A 22,622-nucleotide genomic window follows, 5' to 3' on the forward strand; every position below is an offset into this window, starting at 1 on the left:
TTCTTCCGGTGGGCTGACAGTCCCTCATATGACACGACCAACAGTAATGGGAATCCGGTGTTTTCTCAGTTTGACAGTACAGATGAGGCCAGACGTAGCTAGAGTCTGAAATTAAACATTTTAATATTTTTTATTGTAGTTGTACTCGTATTTGTACTTTTTTTAGTTCTCTTGGTACTCATGAGGGTGTGAGAAATATATGACATCTTTTAGTTATGATCTGTGATGATTTCATGTTTCTGCATATGCTCCAGTACTATCAATAAGCTATTCTGAATAAGTTGCTCCAAACAGTTTTATCACAAAGGGGCATGAATGTGATTTAACCACCAATAAGCTATCTTGAATAAGCTGCCCCAAACAACAAGACAGATTATTCTGATAATCTGCAGATTATCAGATTATCAGAATAATCTGTTTATCAGCAGATTATAAATAATCAACAGCTGCGCCAAACATACCCTAAACCTACTTGAGAAGCATAAGTACTTATAACATGAAAAATATTAATATCAACGACAAATTTGAGGGCTATAATTTTATCTCCAAATTCTATTAACTTTTATTATATCATCTTTCAAAATCTTATATATAATTACACCTACACCATTTCTATTGTGACTTCTACATAAATACCAAAGTTAAAAACCTAAGCCTATCAATTTTTTTAGCATTTTTTTCAACCAATTTAGTTTCTTGAATGCATAAGATTTTTATCTTTTTATGTCTACTAATTCCATTAATTTATAAGTGAAAATGCCAATATTTCAAAATTTTATAAGTTTCATGTACTAACTTTTTTGCTCGCATCTGTCTATGATGCGAGAACTCTTGTTTATTTGACACTACACCCGAATGTAAGTGTAGCGGCCCCTGCACACTTTTAATTGTATTCAGGCCATACAGTGTGTCGCTTCTAGTTTTAACATTTACAATGATTTAAATGATTCATGTCATGATTTTTTTGATAAAAAAATTACGTTGGTTATCGACTATCTATCACAATTCTCCACTTTTCGCATTTGATGCATGGGACCCGGCAATGACTCCGCATTTAACATCATTCTTTTTTCTAGGTGAGCGGCGAATTTCTCTCTAGTTATTGTTTCAGGCTTTTAGCACTGAAGCAAGTTATTTCCCTCAAGTCCAATCACGGCTAGTTTTGAGTTATTATAATCTATATGCTTTCTTTGACCCAGTTGTTTCTTTTAAAAACCGTTGTTAATATATGCACTTTATAATGGCTTCTAAGAACTATAATTGGATAGTAAGTGTGGAAAGCTTTGATAAACACCCTTTTTTTATGTGCTATAGTTTTGGTAGGACTCTCTTTTTCTATTACTACATCTGGGACAAATTAGAGCCTTAAATTTTTCTGTTTTGTGCTGTTTGTTGTTAGCATTTTTTTTTAAATATTCATGCTGTAGTACTTATTCACTTTTTATATCCCTTATTTTGGTCATGTTTTCTCATTAAAGGACGCATTAATTTTATCCATAACAGGTTTTTTCCTAAATCCTATCTATTTTTATCCTTTGAACTAATTGATCATGTTCATGCCAGTTATCTTGCTGAGGCACCCTTTGCATGCAAGGAGAAGACGCAAGACCTTCTGCAGTATTTACTTTCTGTGGAAGGTGAAGATGAACCAAGGTTCTGAAAAGCTCGTCATATGTTTTTTAATCAGCTACATCTATTACATATAATTATACATTTAATGTAGATTATATAATTTTTTTGACCTTACTATCAATGGCAGTCCTTTCTATTCTGTATGCTTCCTGCTTCCAATGCTGTGCCAAACAACTATGGAGACTGATGGATGCAAGGCGCTGGCTTCATTTGGAGGGCATAAAACTGTGGGTTTGTTTATGTTATAAATTTCTGCAAATGATTGGTTTTCTCTCATGTTTCTGTCTTCTTACAACAGATTATGAACTGGGGCTTAATATAGTTTTAATATATATCTATAGAGGAAGATCACCGCCTTGCAGAAGTAAATAGAAATAAATGAAATTAATTGATTATTATAGGATATATCAGTCTCCCTTTATTAGCTTACTACGTGTTTGCTCCATCTTATTATTGCTTTTTTGTTTACTAGTTTTGTTTATTATTCTAAAAATATTTATTTATTGGCGAAACTGTTTCTGCACTATGGAGCATTTGCTTCACATGATTGGCATCCTTGTGACTCGTTCAAAGGATTACAATATCTGCTGACCATTGTACTGTCGAGATAGATTTATCTTATTCCTAAGGATATCAGGGTTTATGGCTACTTTTATGAAATTTAGTAAAAACTTTGGGCATTTGGATACCATTCTAGGGTTCCTAGATAGTGTGAGTAAACACCAAAAGATGTTAACGAAGTTGTAGGATGAGGAAAGTGAAAATGTAACCAAAAGATGTTAACGAAGTTGCAGAAAGCAAACAGCAAAAATAGCAAGGTACAGGCGGCAAGGAGGATGCATCACCTGGTTCTAAGCAAACTACAGACACACCAATTGCAATTGGAAGAGGATACATCGCTTCGGAGAGCGGAAATTTAGAGATTAAACTTGCAATTTTCATAAAACCAAACTAGCTCATCAAAAAAAATAAAGAACAAATAAATTACAGTTCCATACGCAATTTTCATAAAAAAAATAAAGAACAAATAAATTACAGTTCCATAATAGAAATAAATTAATTATAAATAGAGAAATAAAAAAGAATTCAAAAAGGGGAAAAATGTTAAAATAGGAAGTATTGGGCTGCTGCCAATCCCGCAATCGCGGGAGCTCTATAACCACATCATCATCAGAATTGTCCTTCAAAACTCCTATATGTTCGTAACTGGATTGTGTCCTGCGTCACTCCCCCCGATTAGGAGGGGTTTTGCTTTCTTTGCCAGAGGCTTTTTGAATCGATCCATGGCCAACCTAATAAAGTCATCATCTTGTTGTGGTGGTAGTCCCACTATAAACTCAATGCTCACATCCAATCAGAGCTGCAACTGCATTTAAGCAAGTATTTTATGAGTATCAAATTTCTGTGATTTTTTTTTATGTCATTTTCATCTTTACTTGTGTTATTTTTTTGTTTTATGTGGGTATTTTATTGTTTTATGCAATATAGATGATATCAGAGGTAACCCAAACCACATCGGAAACATAAATATTATTTTTGAATTCCAAACATATTACAAACACGATACGAGAAAAATAGGAAATAGACAACAAACAAACATGACAACATAAACGATAAAAAGACGACCGTGGGGGACAACAAGGATGGAGGTTGCTGAACGGCTGTTGATGGCTGAGGAAAGAGGGTTGCAGTTGTAGAGAGGTGGCAGAAGGGATGGGCAGCCGCTGGAACAACAAGATAGCATGGGGCGACAATCCAAACAACAGCAGGTTGCGGTTTAGAGTTGTTGGACAACGGGAAAACAACAAAGCGAAGGCGTTACGCGCTGCGGCTACGAAGGTTGAGAGCTGGGACAGTGAGGTCAGCGAGGCCGAGGGAAGATAAGGCGATGGGGCGGTTGTAACTACAGAAAACAGTAGATCTTTGTGATTTTGGGCGGTGGTGGTAAGGTTGGAGGCTTAAAACTACTGTACTATAGCAATCTCTTGTTGTTCTGGACGAAGACAACACGATAAAGCGGTGGGGAGCATCGCGGGAAGCATGGAGAAGGGTAGAGGAAGGATAATCACCTCCTCGGGAGATAGATACAACTGGAGCACCACCTAATCCCTCGGATACAGCTCCGAAGGGAAAAGCTTTATGATAAAACTGTATTCAAATATCAAAACAACATCCCTCACTCTAAGCACATCATCCCCTATTTATAAAGAGGCAAGACTTATTTTAAGTGTTGAAAATAAAAATGGAGAATAAAATATAGTCAGGTTTTCAGATTTTAGGAAAAGATTTAAAATAAAAGAGAATAAAATATAATCAGGATTTCATATTTTTAGGAAATGATTTAAAATAAGAAATGAGAATAAAATATAATTAGAATTTTAGATTTTAGGAAATAATTTAAAATAGGAAAGTGCTAGGAAGGAAAGAAATGAAATGGAGGAAAGGAGAGGAAAGGGAGGGAAAGGAAAGGAAAGGAAAGGGAGGGAAGAGGAAGGAGGGAAAGGAAAGGAATGGGAAGCATGGGCAACAACCTCCCCTTGAGGACTGGGCCCCATAGCCCCGTGTTAATACAAGTGATAAGCTAACATGGAGAGCAAGAAGCTATAATGGAATGTCTAAGCCTTAGACCAGCACCTCTGCGCCAGTCCAGGTGCCTAGGCGCTTGAAGTTAGAGCCCTAAACGCAAACGCCCCTGCCTCAGTTTTGGGTGCCTAAGCGCTTGATGCTCGGGCCCAGGTTGGGGCGGAAATGAGCCAAACAGGAGTGAACCCAGGTTCACTCGTGTTCATCTAGTTAAAAAATATCATTGTTCGTGTTCGGTTTGTTTATATTTCAAACACAAAAAGAGATCACTGATTAGCCAAATAGGAGTTGTTTGAGAACAAATTGTTGTTTTGACAACCCTAATCATGTAGCCGTAGGATATTAAGGGTTGGGACAATATTTAAAACCTTTTGTTTATATTAAAAAATTATTTAAATATAATTTAACATATTTTTATTCTATTTTTTTAATTAATAATTTTAATTGATTATAAATCTTTGTAAACTTATATATATATGCTTGATCTCGTTTGTTTCGCTCTGCTAGGGTTTCGCCTCATGGCGAACCCTGGCATCTTCTCCGTTGATTTCACTTTTCCTTTGTCCGTTGCGTCGTGTGACGTCGGTTGTTTGTCGCCTCGAATTCGTCTGGTTTTCTCTAGCTTCTCGCATGTCGCTTGTTTTGTCGTGCGCCACCGCCCTTCCTTTGTTTTTTGCTACGTCGACTGAATTTCGTGCGTCGTCTCTTGAGGCTCTCTCCTTCTCCTGTTGCACTCGCGTCCGTCCTCCCTGCCCGTACGTGAGCTGCTCGCAGTCCAAACTCAATCCCTGTAGCTTGTAGCTTGTCGTTGTTCAACTCCCTGTTCCATGGCTACTGCTCTTTCTCAACCACCGCTGCTTCTGTTTTAAACATTGGCAAGTCTTCTTTTGCTGAATGGTTGTCTCTATGGGATCAGATCAGGTTTTTCCTCAGGTTTACCATGAATTTGGTTGTCTCTATGTGATCAGATCAGGTTTTTCCTCAGGTTTGTCATGAATCATTCGAAGGCCAGGAGGACTACAACCTTCTCAAGAAGACGTGTAGGAAGAGTTGCGAACCGGCCCTATTCTTCTCTGATTTTGAAGTTTCCAACCTGGTTAACAAGTTCAAATTCACCCTCATTGAGAAGTTTCAATCGGGACATCCTAAAATGGATATTGTTGGAAAGGCTTTTGAAGATCTCAAATTATTGAGATTTTTAGAAGGTTGACCTCTTTGATGGGAGACACATGATGATACAATTATCTAAAGTGGAAGACTATGCCAAAATATTTTTCAAAAATTTTTTGACAATAGATGAAAAATATATAAAACTACTTAAGTGGTCTCCTGAATTCGACCCTAGCCAAGAACCACCTATATTTTCAATCTGGTTTAAACTTCCTGGCCTAAAGTTGCACTACTTCAATCACCAAGTCTTCTATTCTATGGGAACTGCACTAGGGAGACCGATGAATTTGGATACACCCACCTTCAATCTAACCAGACATTCGGTTGCAAGAATTCATGTTGAAAGGGATATCATCCTCCCTGATGTGGATGAAATATGGCTTGGTACTGCTCACAAGGGGTATTGACAGACAATTGTTGCAGAACAAATACCCTACTACTGCAATCACTGTAAATTATTTGGGCACACCTCTGTCAAATGCTTCAGGCTTCACCCACAATTGAGATCGGTAGGTCCTAACAACATCATCCATGTGGATGATAATATAGCTGACACTGTTAATCTTCCAGAAATGTTGAATGAGATTTTGACTCATAAGGCTCCTCACCAACCAGATCAGTAGCTTCCGCCTACTGTTGTTGAGGCAGCCCTTCCTCCGATTATAAAACAAATACTATGAATTTTGTTATAGCAGATGCTAGCCAAAGTGTCTTGGAACCACCTATTTCAAGAGAAGAGGGTACTCAAGTTCTGGAGGAGTGTCAGGATCAATGTATGTTGCAGGCTGAGTTAGATCCGCAATTTATCTCCGTCAAAGATCCACCTATTGTTCAGACGGGACTACCGCTGGTAGATGATTGACAGGTTTACAAATCTAGGAAGAATAAAAAAAGAATTCTAGATCTCAGTAGTTCTCAGGATGATTGTATCATAGTTTCAGACGAAAGCCCACATCTCAGTATGTTGCTGAACTTTCTCCTAGATCCAGGGGAAGGGGAAGTGGTATATTCACTGACTACACCCACCATGATTATGAGTTGTTTTCTTTTTGTTATATTTTTTGGGAATACGTGTAGTTGTAATCCCTATGAGTGGGCTCTATGTACCCACTCTCTAAATCCTTTGTATCCTCTCTTTTATATCAATGAATTTTGTCTTTTCAATATATATATATATATATAATTGATGAGTAGTAATTCGAGCTAAAATGAGCCGAACACGAACGACAAATCTTTGTCGTGTTCGGCTTGTTTACATATTGTGCACAAAAAATGTGTTCGTATTCGACTCGTTAAATTAACAAATGAATCCAACACAAGTTTTTTAATGAGTGAAACACGAGTTGTTCGTGAACAACGAACCATTTTGATAGCTCTAGCCCTAGGCACCCCAACCTAGTTCTTGGCATCAAGGCTCCTTCCCCAGGCATGAGAAGATAGAGCACTCAAAAATCTGGCATGAGTGCCTGGCACCCCAGTGCCCAGTCACGCTATTTGGCAGTTTTTCATGGTTCTGAGATGGTTTAGACGATGGAAGGCTTGTATTCCATGCGCTCGAAGGAGAAGAGGATGCTGCCAACATTTTTCTTAGTTATTCACTAATTTAGAGATTGGAGGGGTTTGGGGAGTGTGTGTGTCAGTATTTATCCTATCTAAAAGTGTTATTTTTCACTTGTGTGTGGAAGCGAATGAAAGTGGGGTTTCATTGTAAGAAGAAGATTTGAATTGGAGGAAAATGAGATTCATTCCTGGTTTGATTTTATTTCGTTTGTGCAAACACTTCCTTTAAATTTGAATGGAATTTTTGTTTGTTTTCTTCAAATTTGTTAAGGAAATACGTTCTTTATGCTTCTGTGATTTGGTAGTGGATGCATGTTACTCAATATTGTTGGTTTATTTGACATGCATATCAATACGCCATTTAAAGACTAATATATCATCCCGAGAGGCAAAAAATATTGCCTTGAAATGGATAGAATTATTTGAATGATGAAAATCTTTAAGATCTATAGGTCTATATTAACCAAAAATTTTTCTCCTATTGTACATTTATAAGATATGATTTATTTTATTTTGTGGTCTGTTATCCTTACAGGGGCAAACCCTCATAGTTAATTATATCTCAGGAGTTGTAAACTTTTGAGAAAATTCTCAATTAAAGTATTGGCCTGTAGTATTTAGGATTTCAAGGTTGGTGTTTCAAGATTGATATTTTAAGGGTTTTAAATGGATAGATTCGGGATTTGGAATGATTTGGTTATAAAATTTGAGAGTTAGGACTTATGACGATGTCGTGGAAAGCCCCATGAAAGGTATTGATGACCTAGAGAGGGGTGTACTCTGGCGATGAAAATTGGATGGTAGTTGAAGAGAGTTAGATTTGATTAATTAGGATAAAGTTTGAAAGAGTTGGATTGGATATAATTGATAGGATTTGAGACAATTGATTTAAAGGGGATTGGAAAGAATTTGTTGTATCTAGGAGGTTTGGATCAAATTTAGTTTCTATATTGAGGGGACAAGCTTGGTTGTAATGATTTCTTGATTAGATAGACAAGATTAGTTGATTTCTTGATGGAAGTCACCAAGACGAGAACAGACGGTTAGACGGTTAAAATAAATTATTTGCTATTCTAATTCTATCACTTCAAATTATTATTTAAATAATACATGAAAGACAACTAAAGAAAGCAATTAAAATTAACAAGTCTAAATTTTTACCTTTCCGTTTGTTGTTTCCATCTTCTATACACATTTGATCATTTTCTGTTTATCTTATTCAAATGCTTTAAACCTAAAATAATATTAAAGCAACATAATGAGTTATCTAATATAGATAATCCAAGAGCAATCATACTTCTAAACTCCATTAATCCAAGATGCATGCTGGTCTTTCATGTATCTATAAGAAATATTTGAATATGCTAAGTTTTTATATTTTTATAAGAAATCATATATATGTTAATGCATGTATCGATGACATTTTTCTAAATGAATATATACCAATCTTCTATATGCATTTATCTGAACTTTACTTTTACTTTATATTCTTTACATACGTTTCTGCTCTTCAGGGATCAACGTCAAAAAAATATTACACACCATTGACCGATATTGTATTGTCGCCTCACGTCGACACAACGATTAACAATAACACATCATAATTATCTGGGGTGGAAAAACCCTTACCTACTCATGATCGATATTATCCCACCGGCACAGCGATTAGTAATGTAAACAACACAATTTTCTGAGGAGATAAGCTCTGGTATGCTTGTCCCTGGTCGATATTTTTTCGACGGTATAGCAATTCGTGATTTAAATATCACAATTGTTTAAAGAAGTAGAATAACTATATGTTTGTGGGTACACTGACGTCCTCTGTCTACCATTAACAAGTGAACTCCTCTACTAAGCATGCACATGCAAACTGTCAAATTTTAAATTATTTCTTTCTTTATTCTAAAGCATCTTCATGCATCTACTAACGTTCATATTTGTTATGTTGTGCAACTATTTATCATGCATAACTTTCATATCATATATATCTCTTTTATCGTTTATATCTCTTACTTACATCATGTATATCATTTGTTATTGTACTTATCATGCGTATTTATCATATCATGCCTATGTTCTAGATAATGTATATCATACATATCTTTTATGCATAGCTATGTCGACTAACAATATGAATGATCTAACTAAACTTAAACATCGATGGAGTCAAACATACATTTTAAAATAAAAAAAATTACTAAAATTTAAAAATGTAATTATTAATCTCGGTAGTCACGCTAAAAACTTAATCTTTATAACTAGTCGGCGTTGCGATTTATGTTGAATTTAATAACCTATAAAATATAATATTAAACTTTAAGATTTAAACAATTTTTGTTAAACAAATTATTCTTTGCTTAGAATAAATTTACCTGAATTTTTACTGGGCCATCCTATGAATTGCTTTTCACACTTGCCTGGAACAAATTACCTCAGTTAAACAACCTGAAATCTGTAAATATCTTAAGATTTTATAAATTTTCAGGTCGAAGTAATTCAACCCAAATATAACTTTCTTACCTCAATTAGGCTTCTCGCTACAATGTTGTCTTTCTAAAGCTACCAAAAATTCTTTCCTCTTCTTTTTAACACTTCAAATCTCCTTTTCCTTTCTCTAATTTCATTCTAAATCCCCTACAGAAACTTACAAACCACTTGTGACACTTCTGACGCAAGTTTGGCGTTTCCGACAGCTTTCAAAAACGAAAAAAGATACACAATTCGTTGCATACGTCAAAATGGAAACAAGAGGAAGAAAACAAATGTCTCAAATATCGTGAAATAATGTTTCATACTCATTGATTTCACCCTGGAACCCAGAAACTTAGCTGCTCATTGCTCGTTGTCTTGTGTCTGCGCAGCATCTCGACTTTAGCACTATGCCTGGAGTCACGGGCTCCTACGACTGAGAGGAATGAGGTGGGGGAGGAAGGGGATGCCAAAATTAGCATGAAAGAGGGGTGTGCATGAACATATTTCTCGCTCAAGCTCCCTACCATGAACTGCAGCTCCCGGACTGCTGCTCACCCACATTGTGCCCGTCGAATTCCTCCGTCGAGCGGAACCGAGTCGCTGCCGTGAGGGAGAGGGGAAAGGAATTGGGAGATGGGAGGAGAATTCGGAGGCTCTGGAAGCTCCCATTTCAGTGAACCGGTGAATAAATGGCGCTAGAGGTTGGTGGGGAACAGTAAGGGTACAGGAGTTTAGGAAATAATTAGGTTTAATTAAATTAATTATACATAGAACTTTCAATTTTTATATCTTTGAAACCGTTCATAATTTCTATATAGTATTATATATGGAATTGATCGTTTTGCCTTGTAGAATTTTATAAAAATAACTTGGTTGAAATCGGAGGAATCTGAACTTTGGGGTACACTTTAGATCGTCAAAATTTTTTTTCGATTTCTTAAAATGGATTATTACAGTTAAAGTCATATCCCTAAGACAAATCTTAGATGTATAAGGAGACTAAATTCATGTGGGCTAACCTAAAATTTGGGTATAACATCTCCAGTCAAGAAACCCACGGCTTTTCATCATCCCGAGTTCATCTATAGTTTTAGATCTTTAACCGGCCAGATAGTTAGAGGTTTTCGCTATTGTCGTAGCAATGGCGAGTGTAATCCTACTTGATCACTAGGTGGTTAGGGGTGTCTTCATGAGTAAGCTTGGGTTTCTTCATATTAGGGAACCTATATAGTCCAAGGGTTTTACAAGCTTGGGGTTTTATATATCTGTCCTTAGTAGCTAACTAAGGGTACATAGTAATCTAATCTATGCTACTAGACTAGACTATTCTAGGAGCGTGTATGGAAGTTGATTTTATTTCTATGTTAACTAACTTAGGCTTTAAAGTTGATATGCCTATTTGTGGTTTCGATTATTTAAATTAGTGAATTTTAATTTGTTTTCTTAGGTTTTCATATTTTAATTTTTATTTGGTTAAGCTTCCTAATTTTTTGGTAAATAGATTAATTAAATATTTTAAGTTTTATTGGTTTTGTAATCTATGTTTGATGTTTTCTATTTGATATTCCACCCTATATTTTATATCTAATATTGGTTTACTATTCTATGTTGAAGTTTTGTTATTGAAGTTCACATTTTAAATACTTGTCATGTTAAAAGGGCTCATATACGTCAATTAGCAATTATATATGCATATATTTAACACAAATTTTTATTTATTTTCGTGCTTAATATTTAATAGTTAAAATATTCGGCTAACATCCACAAAATATTTAAAATTTAATTTTTTCACAACATTTTTTATATAATTTAAAGTTAAAATTTTTACACAACATTTTTTAAAAATATGTTTATCATACAAAAATATTTATATGTATATTTATATTTTTTTAATAGAAATATGAAAGTATAAAGCATGTAAACAAATTATATAGTATGTATTAAGTGTTAAATATGCAAATATATAAGCATTTACATGAAATAATATGAGCATATCTGATCATTTAGATTTGCATGTTTATGCGTTAAGCATATCAATTGAATTTTTTTAATGTAAACTAGCACATTTATTTGCCAAACATATAAACATATTAAAAATTATATGAAATATATACTTTTACATATTTACTTACTAAGCATGTGAATTGTATGGAAATTACATGAGGGCATGAAAATTGTAAGTTAAAATTTGCTTGAAAATTGTCAACTTTCGGAAGTTTTGCCTTGAAAATCATGAAACTTGCAAAAGTTGTAAGCTTAAGTGGCTTAGAAAATGTAAAGTTAAATGATTTGAAAATTTGAATGAAAATTTTAAGTGAGTTTTAAATGATTGAAAATTTTGAAAGTTGTAAGCTTTTAGTTATTTAAAATTTAAGGGTGCATTTGGGAGGGCGTTTCACATGCTTTTCAATTTGAAAAACACTTTATGTGTAGTTTGGGAGGGCGGGCGGGCGCTTTTCGCCTGCTTTTTCGTAAATTGTAATGAAATCTATGGTATGTTTAATCTCTATAAGTGGTAGTCACCCTGTAGGTAAATTGTTAGTCAAGACATCTAGTAACTCCCTCAACAAGGTTTGCCCCTTTTTGGTAATGTGACATTGGGCTCATTATCTTTTAGGATAATCCTGGAGGTGTTTATATTTTGTTATTTTTTGGTTTAGAAAGATTTTTGCTATTGTTATTGTGTTTAGAGAATTAGTTCTCAGTTTTATGCTATCTGGAGTGTTGTATTCTCTTCCTATTGCAATTAGTGTCTTTGTAGCTTGCTCAAGAGCAGTTTGTGAATCCTCCTCACTAGTATTTTGTTGTTCACCATTCGACAACTATTTTCAGTTTAAGCAACTGCCAAACCCCCCCAATCTATTGTCCAACAACAGATTACAAGCCCTACCCTGTTCCAAATGTCGTCGACCGCCCCTATTATTGTACCATTCTACCGCCTCTCTGCAAAGCTCGCTTCCTAAATGTATTCTAGGAGCCCCAGAACAGTGTCATCTTCTATTAGAGCCTGACAAATCCTAAGTTTTTAGAGATTTATCCTTCCCATACTTAAACTAAGAATCCATGCAACCTAACCTAACACAACCAAAAATAAAAAAAATTACATCATCCACTTAGCCCTGGATCTAACCCTAAACCTTATCTTTCTTTTTCATCAAAGTTTCTATTCGAAAAACGAGATATGTTACCAAAAATTAGCTCGCAACAAGTTGTTCACGAGCTCATTATGGAGGACATGACGGGCGAAATTCTCCAACCAAAATAGAGGCTTGATGCTTTTGAGAGGAGACAATCTGATGAGGGTACTCATAACCACGATAGTGACTCGTCAAATCAATTGGAGAAAGTCAATCCTTTTCATCAGGAAGTTTCTTGTGATGAAAAATCACTATCTTGAAGATTTGGTATAGAATATCAGAGCAGCCAAGATTTTGGAGTAAATGTGAATTTATTGGATTTTGATGGTCACATGGACTCGAACAAGTTTATCGAATGACTTTTATTAGTAGAACAAATTTTTTAGTACAAAGATGTTCCCCTAGAAAAAAGAGTTAAATTGGTAGTTATCAAGCTTATGAAGGATGCTTCTTTCTAATGGGGAACCTAAAATATATTCGATAGTGATGAGGGAAGAGTAAAACGATGAAAAGAGAAATACAACATAATTACCTTTCCCTGCATCAACGACATGATTTATTCATAAAACTCCCACCACCTATTCTAGAGAGTAACAATTTTTCCATACGGAGTGCGGACGCAACATTGCATGCAGGCTCAAGTAATATTTTGTTACGTGTGCTACACCGGGCCCACCTTATAAACATTGCGATGTGCCTCTGCAGTCCCATTTCAATAATCTCCGCAGAACAACTCCAATAAGTCCCCAATAACGTCGTAATAACCCTTCAATAACACTGCGCGAAGAACCAATCCAATAACGTCGTGGTCCTGCTTCATTAACCCCCACAGAATAATTCTAATAACCGCTTCGGTAACGCCACAATAAACCCCCAATAACACCACGCAATGAACCACTGCAATAACCCCCCAGTAACCCCGTAAACTAGCTTTAATAACCCCCTAATAACTTTGAAACCTAACATTTAGAATTGGATGATGACGAAGATGTGATTTGTATCAGGGAATTGATGGCTAAGAAATTTATTAAATGGAGTAGGTTAGATGATGATGATGATGATGTGGTTTGTATCAGGTAAGTGATGGCTAAGAGATTTGCTAAATGGAGAAAATAACATAAAATTCATATGTAAGTAATGATGTCTTGGACTTCTCAAGTATAATGTGACTGGTGTCTGATTCCATTAGAGAAACAAGAGGGTAATATTATATTTTTTTTTTATCATTTTATTAAATATTAAGTGTTATTGAGGGTTATTGCGACTTTATTGGGGACTTGTTGTAGTTGGTCTGCGGGGGTTATTGAAGTGGAACCACTGAGGTTATTGGAACAGTTCACCTCGCGGGATTATTGAGGGGTTATTGCGGCGTTAGTGAGGACTTATTGGAGTAGTTTTGTAGGGATTATTGAAGTGAAACTGCGGTAGTTATTAGAGCGGTTTACCGCATGGTGTTTATAAGATGGGCCCGGTGCAGCATACGTGGCGGCATATTACTTGAGTCCGCGCATAGCTGTGTCCGCACTTCGTATGAAAATTTTTTTTGTTAGAGAGATTCTTTTGTGGATGAGTATAGTTGAATTTGATTAATTCATGTTGAAATGTTAGTTGATAAAATTAGAGGGGCACACAATAGCGAGGTATCTTCGATGACTGAGGTCATCAATTAGTAATGTGGTGCAGTTAGAACCGTTTTTGTCCCTACTCGACTTACAAGCCCTCGCTTTGAAGGAGTAACAATATTACCAAATGACTACCACCCCTTACAGATAGAGTTCAACCACAGGATCGGGTAGCAAGTTTAAGCCCATCGGAGCATCCAAGTTGACCTTGTCACGGGTGAAACCAGTCATGAGTGAATGAAAAGTAGAAACCACCAGCGCACCCAAATCTGTGTCAGCTAGAAGTGTTTCAAGTATCACGGTTTTGAGCATATTGCATCAGATTAAGTGAAACTGTTTTTGTCCCTACTCGACTTACAAGCCCTCGCTTTGAAGGAGTAACAATATTACCAGATGACTACCACCCCTTACAGATAGAGTTCAACCACAGGATCGGGTAGCAAGTTTAAGCCCATCGGAGCATCCAAGTTGACCTTGTCACGGGTGAAACCAGTCATGAGTGAATGAAAAGTAGAAACCACCAGCGCACCCAAATCTGTGTCAGTTTGAAGTTTTTCAAGTATCACGGTTTTGAGCATATTGCATCAGATTGCCCAAATTGTAGAACTATATCTTTTATTGAGCAAGGAGCAATTGAAGAAGTAGAGAGTGATACAGGAAAGAATGAAGACATCAATGAAAAGTATCAGCTTGTATTCGATGAGGGAGACATGCTAATGATTCAAGTTGAGCCTATGAGAGAGACTCTAGCAGGATTAACATTGGTTATCCTAGAAGATAATGAGCTCAAGGAGTCGATACTAAAAGTGGGGCAACCCTACTGAGGGAATTTTCAAATATCCTGTGATTGTATACTTTTGGGGTAGCTATCACCGATAGAGATTCATAATATCAAAGACTTTATTATATATTTGTTTTGTCAAACCCACTCTCCTATGGGATGCGACCAGCCAAGTACGTGAAGTTGCAAAAATGCATTACACACTTGGTAGTTAGAGGCTTTATTCATGAGAGTACTAGCCTAGGTGCAACTCTAGCTTTGATTTTGCTAAAGAATGATTGTTATTTATTCTATCAAGTAATATTTTGGAATAACTTATCTGATTTAGAGTTGCATAGAATAGCGTATGCATAGATTTTATAGTGGGACTGCCTCTACTATTTCAATACGATGACTTTATTATGTTGGCAGTAGATTGATTCCAGAAACATCCAACAAAGAAGGCGAAGCCTCCCCTAACCAAGGAGAGTGACATGGGACACAATTTTGTTACTGACGTGGGAGTTTCGCAGGCCAGCTCCCAATATCCCACTATTATGGAGCTCCTGAGATCATGGGATTGACAAATGCCCGATACTCCCTATTTCAACATTTTTTTTTCTTTTTAAATTTCTTTCCTATTTATCTATTTCGACTTAAATTATTGAACTCTTATATATTTTTATTTTGTTGTTTGAGGAGTTAGTTTGGTTTATGTATTTTGAGAGTTTAATCTTTGATTTTCTGCTTGGAGTGTTGTATCCTCTTTCTATTGCAAGTTGTGTGGATGTAGCTTTCTCGGCCCAGACTTAGTCACTCTTAGTTCGGTCGTTGTTTTCAATTCACACAACAACTGAGCCCCACTAACCGGCTGTCCAACAGCAGATTTTAACCCCTACTCGTTTCCAAATGCCGTCAACCGCCTCTGTATTCCTTCTCATACCGTGCTACAACTACCTCCCTACAAAACCCGCTTCCTAAACACCATTTAGGAGCCCTAGAATAATATCACATTTATATAGATACCACCCAATTCTTATATATTTATATATCTAACGCCTGAACTTTGCTTTTTTACATTTATACCACACAAATCTTTTACATCACACAAAAGTACCACCTTTTCAACTTTCAAAATGTGAAATACACCTTTTCATGTATAGGTAAAGTGTAATACATTTAAAAATTGAAGTTTAGGTGTTAGATATGTGATAACATAAGAGTTGAGTGATACACATGTAAATCTTCCTTAAAAACCTTTTAACCATTTTCTTGGTTCTATATGTGTTGGGTGAGGTTGGTGTTGTAACCATACATGTGAGTTGAATTGTCGTTATGTATGCTCCATTTGTCATGGATTTGGGAGCAAGCAGTTACTATTCAAGATTGGAGAACTAAGGTGGTGTTTGGTACCATCCTGTTAATAAGATTTATCCACGGATTTAACTTAAATCCCGCTAAACATCAAAAAAATGAAAATATATATCCAATGCTTAATCAAATCAATTTTTTTCATATTTTACAATGTAAATCTGGATTTAGTAAATCCAATCATGAGGCGGATTTATTCCATCGTCGCTTACGAGCTCCTTTGTTTGTGACTAGATTTGGTGAATCCAGATTTATCAGATTTGATAAATCATATTTAACGTAAATTTAACTTGTAGCCAAACACCACCTTAGGGTTGCAGGTCTCAACTGTAAAAATGGCTGTGCTTGATATAATAAAACAGAACACTTTGGATGTGATTGTAAGGAAATGATCTAATATAATGTGGGTTTAACTTGTATGGTAATTTTCCAGTAATAGAAATTTCTTTGTGGATGCAAACGTGTGAGAGACTTTTCTTGATGATTCTGTGTGATCACCTCCCGCGCCGGTGGAAGCCTCTAAATGTTTATTGATTGTCAGGATTAATATATATTTTTCATACTTCTAACTGGTCTGTGCGCATTCAGATTTTTCTATTGTGAAATCAATCTCTCAGACATAATTTTAATATTTGATTGTCATGGGCTTGATTACAAAAGTTGTTAATTTTAATTAGTTGAATAAATGAACCTCGTTTCCATTTATGGATGGTCCTCGGGAAAAAACATATTGACAAGATTCAGTGTGATTTTTCTTATGTATACTTTAATTTTCTCTTGCAGATTGCCTGAATATCAGTGTTTCTTAACATGTAAGGTTTCCAAAGCATAATTTGTTTTCTCACCAATTGTTATGACAGGTCGTGGAATGCCTTGTAAAATTGCTTGGAAGAAATGGAGATTTCGTTGAGGATATTGGCACTATATACTTGGCGTGCGATATCATTTTGAACCTGCTATTAAGAGTAACTTCAGAATCTATTTATCTTTTATATTTGCATCTGAAATTTTGTATGGCTCAGATTTTGACTAATTATTACTTATAATTTTGGTTAAGAGAAAAGAACTTGGAAGTCAAATAGACGGATTTCAATTTCTCATACTTTTGCAAGGTCTATGTTCCTGGGCAGGTATGATTTTTTGCCCTTTAGATTATTCAAATGTCTTTGCTATATGTACATGATAAGGATTTAGGCTTGATAAAGAATTCCATTCTTTCTTGCTTTCTGGCGTAAATTATTTATGAGAATTATTTTTCTTCATCAATCTGTACAATAATGCATTTGCATCAAGTTGGTTTCAGACTCTTTATACAATAATCATGTGGAAAAAAACTAATATACTTTTTATGTACAATATGAGAAAGTTCTTCATATAGTTTTTTCCCCCCTAAAGAAAAAGGGATTTGATAGCAAAATTTTAAAACCAGCTTCATTTATTTTTTTTTCTTTTACTTAACAAATATATATTCCCTGATAAATCATATTACAAAACTAAAATTTGGCCTGCTAGCTGAGACCGTTTTAGCATGGCAACTATAGATCAGAGTCAATAAAGATCTCTTTTGAGGTAAAATCTTCATTTTGACCTATCTAAGGTTATTTTTTGGAGAGTTGTTTAATGATATTAACCTGTGGGGATGAAGTCGAAAGTAATCCACCAAAAAATTTTTACATATCCGAGGTTGGTTGTCAAAGCATGCCTATGGATGAGGTTGAGTGTAATCAACCAAGACTTTTTAACATATCCCATGTTTTTCTTAGAACCATGGCTCGAAAATATTAACATGTGTGGACGAAGAATAATGTAATCCACTAAGGATTTTTGTTTACTTTTCTTATATTGTTGGTCATAGCATGATTCGACGATGTTAACCTGTTTGGATGAGGTACCTCGAGTGTAATCCACCATAAAATTTAACATATTTTGGGTTGTTGGTCGGTGCGTGGCTTAACCTGTATGGATGAGGTTGAGTGTAATCCACTAAGAATTTTTTTACATATCTTAGGTTGTTGATCGAAGCATGAATAAATGATATTAATCTCTGTGAACAAGGTTGAGTATTACACCAATGATTTTTTACTTATCCTAGGTTTTTGGTTGAAGTATCTAGTCGATAATTGTAAACTCTCTGGAGAGGTCGAATTAAATCCCTCTAGGATTAATTAAGCCTAGATTAAGGTGTCAGTTTTTTTGTGTCTCTAAAGTTTAGGACATCAGTCGAGATGAACTGTACTATTCTTTGAAAATATGATTGCAGTCATACTCGGGAAATAAATTTAACGACTTGTTGCTTTTGGGTTTTTTGACCCCTAGTAGAGGTGTTTTCTACACAAACTTGATTTTTTTTGTATAAATTAGCCCAAATATTTCTGTTGAATTCACCTTTCAATTTCTTCAATAAGTTAATGGCATGATTCAGTGGTTTGACTGGACTTTGATGGAAGTGATAGTATTGTTTTTTTATTCTTTTAATTTGGTCTTAATGGGGGTGTTCATGTAATATGTTCATCTTGAATGACCATCAAAATATTTTTAACTTGTGTTATGTTGAGTGGTGTGTATCCATTTTCTATTTGGGGCTCATGTTGCTGGTTTAGAGGCTGAGGAGGGAGATTGGTGTGTGAATTGGCATTATCCAGGAGGTCAGCTTCCTGGCCAAGTTGAGGAGAAAGCCTAAACGAACATTTTCTTCCTAGGCGTTTTCAATAAATGTCTGTTCTTGTTGTAAGTGAGTTCCATCGATTAGCACTATTGTCGGTTATCAAGTCTTGTGTAAAAGATAAATGATCTCATTTTGATTTTCCGCCATTCTACGCACATAGTCTTCCAAGGTTAATGAAAAGACACCATTTTCAGTAGGGTAATGTCTAATTAGGAAAACAGAAGCAGTTGTCTAATGTCCCTTACTTCTAGACCATTCCCTAGAATGGTGGGTGTTGGAGTGGGAGGCTCTATTGTTTTGAGTGTTATGCTTAGGAGACATAGAAAAGATGAGATTGTGGTTCCTACAGACGACGCTAAACTGTTTCGTGCGATAAAATTCTCTATGATAAAAGAAGCTTAAGCTTTAACTCAATATATTTTTTCAACACACACACGTATATAATTGTAAGAGATAACTAGAATTTATGTGGAAAAATCCATTAAAAATTTGAAAGTACATATGTCCACTATTCTCATGAATTAGAGAAGAGATTACAAAATTTTGTTGAAATCAATACTACCTTGAAAACCCAACAAATCCAACTTTATAGGGATAGTTGGGACTACAACAACTATAGTTGGTGGCTACAATAGTTAAGGCTAGAAAAAAGCCGCTCAAGCTCAACTTGTGTTCGACTCGTTTAAAAAATATTATTTTTTAATTTTGTCATGTTTGAAATTACTCGTGAACAATCTTTTTGTATTCGACTCAAATTTAAGCTTAACGGCCAGAACTCCCACACGGGACCGGAATGTAAAGCTCATATGAGGGATTTCCCTTTATACATTTAAACACCTTCAAGGTTATAAGCTAAGCTATACTAAGGATGCAGGACTAAACAAATAAAATGGGATATCTAAAAATGTTGTTATTAGTTTTGTGACTTATTGGACCCTGAATTTCCAAATATCGCACTCGCTTCTACTCCGTCGTCATCTATGTCGTTAAAAATCATGCAATAAGCTCTCTCATTCTTCTAGTCTGCGAAAGGCTCCCACTGCTCATTCCTCCTCTTGAACCTTTAACTGCAAGGAAATTTAGAAGCTCCGATACTGGCACCGCTCCGTCCCCCTCCTTGCGCTCGATTCCTCCAGCCATCCCTCAGTGAAACAGATGGAGACTTCTCCCAGTCGCCACCACTCCTTTGCCTTTGGATTTAAAAAAAATTTGATTTAAAAGAAAAAATTGATTTAGTTTTTTGTTTATTTTGTGGGATAAAAGGCTTGTTGTTGTTGTTGTTGGGCTACTTTCAGTGCAATCAACAATGTTTAAAACTTTTACAAAATTTGTACTCAAATTTTTTTTGTTGTAACTTCGAGCGAATGAATCATGTTCAGGTGGAGCAACTAAGAGCAATGAAGATAGTGCAATTTTTGGTGAGCAGTGAGCCATTTCACAAAGTAGAAGAAAGGGAGAATTTGGTGCCCGGGATTTTTAGCGGCATAGACAACGGAGTAAAACGGATGTGTTGTATATGTAAATATAAATGTTTAGGTGTGTACTATGTAAATAGGTATATTTTGAGTGTTATGTTCCCTTTGGGCCTTAACATACATACCATCCATCAAATTCTTATGTATTTATATATCTAACACCTAAAATTTACTTTTTACATTTTACCAAACCAATCTTTTATATCAAATTTTTTTAAATGAAGTATAAAGAATTAATGTAAAAAGTATATAAATAAATATTATTATTTAATTATTTAATTATTTTGGGTTATTTTGGGTCAAAGTGAACCGAACACGCATGAAGAAACATTTATTCTTGTTTGGCCCGTTTATAAATTGAGCTAAAAAAATTGTTTGTGTTCAGCTCGCTTGCGTAAGGAATGAATCGAATATGAGTTACTTAACGAGCTGAATAAGAGTAGGCTGCGAACGATGAGTTTTTTTTTTTTACAGCCTTGGCAATAGTCATAGTTGGCTACAAGGATCTTATTTGGTGGCTACAACGTCCATAGTTGGCTACTACAAATGTTGTTTGTCTACGACATCCGCTTGTGGTGATCGACAATTGCTATAAATTGTTGGTCTTACTCTTCAAGGGTCATGCTTTAATTGTCAATTTAGGGGCCTATAGTTTTTGTGGGAGTCATTTTGGTAAATTTGACCAACCTCCCAAAACTCTATTGGACCAGTCTGTGTTGATTACTTTTATCAAATGTTATTTTTATTGTAATTTTTTTAAGGATCTCAAAATTATAGTATATTAGGCTCATTGGATTCCTCTGTTCGAGTGCTCGACTTAATTATAAACATGTCAAATTTTGAGATTATTTGGTTCTCCAATTAATATTCCAATATTTTAAATTGCACTTCAACTGCTAGATATGGGTTTGATTTAAGTCGATTTGAATCACACTTTCAGTACCATTATGTTTATCTTGTCGAGATGCTCATTTTCACAATAAATTTATTAAAATTGAGGTGCATATGATCTGGAATTTAAATTTAGAATATTTCTTACTTAAAATGCATCAAGCTTCTGATACCATTAGACACCTTTTGGATAGTATAGCTACCTCTGATTCTGTTAATGTTTTGATTTGTTTTGTGAGCTTGGCCATACAATATGCTGTCAACTGCTAATTTAAAGTGCATTAAATTCCCCTGATGTTGCCATGGTCTCAATATAGTGGCCTTTTTTTTCTTAATTGCTCGTGGACTAATTCGTTGCCACTTAAGTGAAAGGAAATGGTATTTTTCATATCTCGTGTGAATGCTTGAGAAGCTACTTCTCTTTTTTAGTTGACATTTTTTTTTAAATTTCTGCGCCGTCGTCATGCTTTCCACATCATCATTTAGTTTCTTTTGGCGGCCAATCAATTAACCAATAATCTCTTCATCTTTTATCTTTTCACATCAAGTCGGCATCTTTCCTGCACCCATCTGACTTATGCTTTTAATTATCACTGTGCTAATATGTTCATAGAGAAAAGCAACGATCCATCTGCTATTATGATGACTTCAAGCGTTTGTGCCCTGGTTTTTGACTTAACATCAGAGAAGAATCTCTTAAATCATCCTGAATTTAGCCATAGTACCCTCGAACGATTGTCTCGGCTCATTATCAGAAGTTTGGGCCAGGTTTGTCTCATCTTCCTCTTCTGTTCATGCTACTCATTCTGTGTGATTTCAAGCTCTTTATTTATCCATTAACAGGGGCTGCTGAAGGATGAGTCCAATGCCCACCACGACCTCCTTCAAATTATTCGCTCAGGTTTGTGGATCTTTCTCTTCTGTATTCCCTGTAATTCTCCTCTTATCTTCCATTTGCCAGGTTACATTGTTTGTTATGATAATATATATATATATATATGGGAAATTTACATTTGTAACACACAATTCTTACATATTTACATATCTGACACCTAAACTTTCATATTTACATACTGTTGAGAAAATAAGGTCGAAGAAAAACTAGAACGACACAAATCCAGAAGAACACAGAGATTTAACGAGGTTCGACAAAGATGCCTACGTCCTCGGGAGCAGAGCGGCGAGTTCCTTTCAATAATCAGAAAAGAGTTTACAGAATTCAGGGATACCTCCTGGGGTTACTAATAGGCCTATTTATAACCCCAGGAGTAAACCTAGGCACAA

General features: G+C 35.4%; 1 protein-coding gene across 1 annotated transcript in view; it reads left to right on the forward strand.

Moving 5' to 3' along the window:
• The window catches only part of LOC110039544, a 98,689-nt gene that overhangs the window by 70,803 nt on the left and 5,264 nt on the right, over positions 1-22,622 (forward strand). The window contains exons 12-17 of the mRNA XM_020744647.1: positions 1,564-1,653; positions 1,760-1,859; positions 17,168-17,272; positions 17,365-17,437; positions 21,952-22,106; positions 22,182-22,299. Coding sequence (XP_020600306.1) covers positions 1,564-1,653; positions 1,760-1,859; positions 17,168-17,272; positions 17,365-17,437; positions 21,952-22,106; positions 22,182-22,299 — 641 coding nt within the window. The remainder of the gene's footprint in view (positions 1-1,563; positions 1,654-1,759; positions 1,860-17,167; positions 17,273-17,364; positions 17,438-21,951; positions 22,107-22,181; positions 22,300-22,622) is intronic.

Source organism: Phalaenopsis equestris, unplaced genomic scaffold (assembly GCF_001263595.1).
Source record: "Phalaenopsis equestris unplaced genomic scaffold, ASM126359v1 Scaffold000002, whole genome shotgun sequence".
In the NCBI taxonomy this organism is placed as follows: domain Eukaryota; kingdom Viridiplantae; phylum Streptophyta; class Magnoliopsida; order Asparagales; family Orchidaceae; genus Phalaenopsis; species Phalaenopsis equestris.